The following is a 5,306-nucleotide window of genomic DNA, read 5'->3' on the forward strand; positions in this document are numbered from 1 at the left end:
GATTGGGTGAATGTGGCATGTTGTATAGAGCGCTTTGAGTACTCCGGGAGAGAAGAAAAGCGCTATATAAAAATCAGTCCATTTACCCTGCAGCACACTGATGAAAAATCTTTACAAAACTGTTGTATCACATCATTTTTATTATTCTATGACATAGGTAACCTTCCACTACAGCAGGGGCTGCTGGGACTACTCTTTGTTTTACTGGTTGGTGCAGATACCTGTGAGCAGAGGAAGCCTACATCAAAAATACTTTTAGGTTTAGTAGAAGATCATTATTTGGGTTAAAATAGGTTATTATGAGTAGGTTATGACTTTAATCTCTAAGGTCATTTTTGTCAAGGACACATTTTACACAAATGAGAGAGAGCAGAGTGTGTAATTACAAGTATATTTCCCAGTATGCAGATCTACCATGAAAACTTTGAAGGAATAGTGCATTTGAAAAATTAGTTGGAAGACAAATGCTTGAAATGCAATTTGTGAGTAGTAAACACAAAGATTCTGCAAAGCTGTAGCTAAAGATTTGTGTTGAGCAGGGAAATACACAGAGCAACTGAGAGGATATGATAACCTATTGCAAACTTGCTGACAATGAACCTGCTGACATACAGAAATTAAAAAATACATCCTCAAGATGCACATTATTTACGGGAACAGACAGTTTCCACATATATATGATCAGGTGTTATCCACTTGAGTCCACATGCCGTCACTGCACTATTTCCTGCCCTGTATCTGCATTGCCTGCTTATGATTAGATGCAATACTATGATCTAATTGCAGACTAGTGAATGAAAGCACTGACCTTACAGTTTCCCTGTCAAACAGAGTTCCTCTCATTAGACACATTACACCAGATTTGATTTATGTGTGTTCTTGGGCTGGCTGCCTCTGTAGCCCACTGTGGCATCATATCACAGCCACTGAAGGGCTCCAGTGTTTCTCTCTCCATTGTCATCGCAGCAGCCGGTGGGGTGAAGTAAGGGATTGTGTGATCCGATGAAGCATGCTGTTATCAGAGACTCCAACCCCAGTCATGAACCTGACATCATCCCATTGCCTCAGTTTAGAGGTGTGTGATGCACAGGTCATTAAGGACGGAAGAAGCAACACCAAACTTCTAAGTGTATGTATAAATAATTCATGGGTCACACTCTAACTTTAGCTCTATGTCCTGTTTAATCAGTAAAGTGTTGTTGATGCTATTTTATGTGATTTGCAGAGTAAGAGCAATATTTGCTAGGATGATAGCTTACATGAGTCTTATACATGGGATGTTGCTTGTTGCAGCCTGTCTTTGCTGCCATCTTCAACACTGATGTCATGATATGTCTGCACACATTGCAGCGGTGGATTGCCAGGGTAAAGTGGATATGACACTGGTGACAGGCCACCCACTGGCAGACACTCTGCTATACCGAGTAAGAAACTCAGCGTTCAAAATGTGGCCATCACATGTAAAAAGATATGCCTCACTTTTTAATGTGGGGCTGATACATATGATAGCTTTTAAAGAAAAAGCAAACTGAAGACTGATATTAGTAAATTCCCAAAATAATCACAAGTCACTGTGATGCCTTGATGTCATTCCTGATTCTCATCAGTGACAGCTCCACACTAACCTTGAACTCAGATGTTTTGGAGGCAAGCAAAAAGTAATTTTTTTGGAAAAAATGTAAATAAAGTTTTTTTTTATAGTGTGTTTTTTGTCACTTGACTATTATGACTTGGAAGAACCTTTTTTTCAAATGTGACATGTGACATATTGTGATGCCTACAATGAGGGTCACTATCAACGGAGACGTACCGTAGACCTTTTCTGGGGGGGTTTCGCTGCTGAATGTGCACAGTTACTTAAAATGAATAATTAGGTTTTGCTCTAACATATTATAACATTTTAGTCTTGTGCGGGGCCCTGAGGTGTACATGTGAACTGCTGCTACTTCCATAATAATAATATGTGATAATAGTATGCAGCCACACAGCTTTGATAGTATATCACAAGACAAATGTACTAAAAGTATATGTGTTTACAAAAGTTTTAGTTGTTTTTTTAAATAGGTCAGCATTCACATATTTGAAAAACTCGAGTCTTTGTTTATATTTTAAATTGAACAGATCTGAAGAAATCCTGGCAGATTTGGTGTCGGGGCATTGAACACTGTAAAATGGAACCAGTTGCAGATACTTGAAAGTTAAAGGAATTTAGTTCTTACCATTTCGCAAAGACATGCACTGAATATTTTTACTGCTCACTGTTTATTCACCAGGTAGAAAACATCAGGTTTCTGTCAACCAAATGTTGTGTTTTTTTTCCAGCTGCAGCTGGTTCGTGGGAATTCACAAGCACAGGAACACCAAAGCTTCCTGTGGATAATTCACATCTCATCTATGTGTGCCTCACAGGAATAAGATGATTTAACACCTGCTCTGACTTATCTGTACTGCTCTGTTTGCAAGAAACAAAAGCAGAGTTACAGAAAAGGCAAAGACAGAAGTATTGTACTCATTCTATTGTCATAAAGCAGATCAACCAAGTGGAACTCTTCTGCCCTCTGCTGGTAAAAGGTCGGAAAGTCTCCTTGTTTTTCCTCTGGAAAAACTGTTCGCAAAACAGCTTCTCAGATGTATAAAAGCACTAATAAATATTATCTTTAGACTTCTTTCTCAGCCCCTTATCACTGAGTCTATGCCACCTGTCTATAGGGCAGGAGCAGGATGCACTCCAGACAGGTTGCCACTCCATTGCAATCAATCAGCATAGGCCCACTTGAAAAAAGTCTAGTTAAAATGTACTGTTGTAAGTTATAAAAGAAAATGCAGTTACATGTTATAAATAACATGTAATTTCTTTTTAAATGCTACAGGTATAGTCTACTCATATTCATGGTATATGTGTTGTTTGTTTGTACTGTACAGAAAGTATTTTCTTTCTTGGATATTCAGAAAGTGAACTATGTAGGAAAAACTCTCTATCCTTGCAAGTGTTGCAGATCAGAGTACGTGGACCTGCCCGAGAAGCATCCTGGAAACTTATTAACACATCACAGAAATAAATCATCACTGTTTCACCTTCTTGGTTGTTGCCACTTTGCTTTATTCACAACAGCACTGTACAAAACGAATCACAGAAAAACATCTGCCTTCTTGGTAGCACACTTTGCGTGGAGGACCACAGAGCTTTAGCATGAAAAGTAACAACCCTCTAAATGAATTAAAGAAGGCTACTACTAAGACATGGAAGGGAAACAATGGGTATGAAATACTGCATCAGCTGTAAGTGCTCTTAGTCAAAAGCTTAGCAACTTGTCATGTGGCGCCTCTTGTCTGAAGTCGTTGGTGCTTTTGTTTCTCCATATTTCACTGTGTTGTATGCGATGTCCTGCACAACCCATTCAGTCCTAGTGATCACAGCCAAACAGCTCCAGAGACACTTTGTGCTGCTCAGGCAGGGACCTGGCAGTAGAAAGCAGTTTGGTGCTATCAAAGTGGTAGAAGTGATTTCCTATGATCACCTTAACTCCTCCGGGACCGCACATGGCAGTATCGACTCTCTTGAAGGGTCCGATTGGACGCTCGTTTCCTGCCTTACGTGGGGTGACTTTCAGTTCCACATCATGCATCTGATTACCTGATGGAAAAAAGGCAGAACGATATGGTAAGATATCTATCTAAAAGTCTTAGTTCTTTGTAAATATAATTGTGACCATTTTCAAGTAAGTGCTAAATGACTCATTGTGTCATCTAAGTGATCAAATAACACTACATGATGTAACTACATCATGTAGTTCAAAGCAGTCCTAGAAGTGATACAGGGATAATCAATACTTGCTTTCTGTATTTCTGCCTGTGTTTATACCTTTGATAATGTGAGCAATGTGATGGTCCTCACAGACGAATGCAGCATCAATGGGACCCTCAATGCCCAGCTCCTCCGTCACAGGTTTGGGGTAACCATCGAGGTGGATGTGGGGCTCACCGACTCGGTAAACATACAAATTGTTATTCTTGGGAGAAAAGAGAAACAGAAAACATGGTAAATATGGTGTGCAGAGTTAATGACAGGATCAGAAATGTGCTTCCAGGTGCTTTACCTTGATCAAGTAAAGGTGATTTTCATAAGAGAAAGCAGCGTCCACCTCACTGTGCAGCTCCTTGAAATCATTCTCGATGGTGTCAGAGGTCAGTGTGTCATTGTCATCTTTACGGAGGTAATGGTGGCCTGTGACATAAGAGAATAAATCAAGCTCTGATGAACGCTGGGTGTACAGCCAAACCTCAGACCCAGCCCTGATCATAATGCCGTCACTTCAGTACAGTGATTTAGATGTTGGAACAACATATAAATGTATATGATGTGTTCTGATGTCAGATCTCACCTCTGAAGGCATAAATGTTTCCAGCGTCGTCTGATGTGATGGCATCCAGGTGAACACGGCTGCATCGCTCTCTCTCCACATGGTCGCTGTCAGGACCTGAACAAAAATAAATAAATAACAACAACAAAAAAAGTGTATTTTTGTTAAAAATACAAAACATAACTTTGGTCTAGAAAATTACAGTCCCGGAACATCGACAGCACAGAAACGGTATTTAAATCTACAGCTGTGTCAAATTTGAAGTCATATCTGATCACATTGCTCACTTTGCTTTTTAACTTACTGAACTTGGAGCATCTCATGAAGTAGTCGCGGGCCTCTTTGGGGTATTTGCCGTGCACTTCGCCGGTCTTTGGATCAAATTTGGAGAACATGTGCCCGTGGAAGCAATAGTAGTGCTCCATGAAGCGGAAAGCCGATGTGCAGTTTGGCATGGACTTGAACTCTTTCTCTTCTACAGCCTTGCTTTTAAGATCGTAGTGGTAGATTTCGTCCCCTTCAGGGGAAAAAAAGACGCGTGTTTTAAAGTTTTTCCTCGGGTAGCTTTTTTTTTTTGGAAATAGTGAAAAATGTTCTTGGTCTCATAGGAATAATAACCACAGTTTTCTCACAGTCAGTGAAAACTTTTATTTACCTTTGAAGAAGATAACGGAGTCGTTGGCGCACTCTGGGTGAGGACATTCCACAGCAGCATCCAGATCGTTGGGGATTCCAGGGAAGACTTCAGAGATATCCTTGGGGTAGCCAGCCTCCAGCTTGTGCTTGTAAAAGCTGAACACCTTGTTGTCCTATGTTAAAAAAAAACACAAGTAAGATTCAACTGACAATTCAATTCAATTCAATTCAATTCAATTCAATTCAATTCAATTCAATTCAATTCAATTCAATTCAATTCAATTCAATTCAATTCAATTCAATTCAATT

The 5,306-nt window shown here is 39.8% G+C and overlaps 1 protein-coding gene across 1 annotated transcript in view; it reads right to left on the bottom strand.

Moving 5' to 3' along the window:
- Nucleotides 1-3,085: 3,085 nt before the first annotated feature.
- The window catches only part of hpxa (hemopexin a), a 5,005-nt gene continuing 2,784 nt past the window's right edge, over nt 3,086-5,306 (bottom strand). The window contains 6 exon segments of the mRNA XM_013914156.1: nt 3,086-3,634; nt 3,863-4,010; nt 4,098-4,225; nt 4,383-4,478; nt 4,666-4,878; nt 5,017-5,170. Coding sequence (XP_013769610.1) covers nt 3,405-3,634; nt 3,863-4,010; nt 4,098-4,225; nt 4,383-4,478; nt 4,666-4,878; nt 5,017-5,170 — 969 coding nt within the window. The 3' untranslated portion in view covers nt 3,086-3,404.

This window comes from Pundamilia nyererei, unplaced genomic scaffold, assembly GCF_000239375.1.
Source record: "Pundamilia nyererei isolate P.nyererei 1_Seehausen unplaced genomic scaffold, PunNye1.0 scaffold00175, whole genome shotgun sequence".
In the NCBI taxonomy this organism is placed as follows: domain Eukaryota; kingdom Metazoa; phylum Chordata; class Actinopteri; order Cichliformes; family Cichlidae; genus Pundamilia; species Pundamilia nyererei.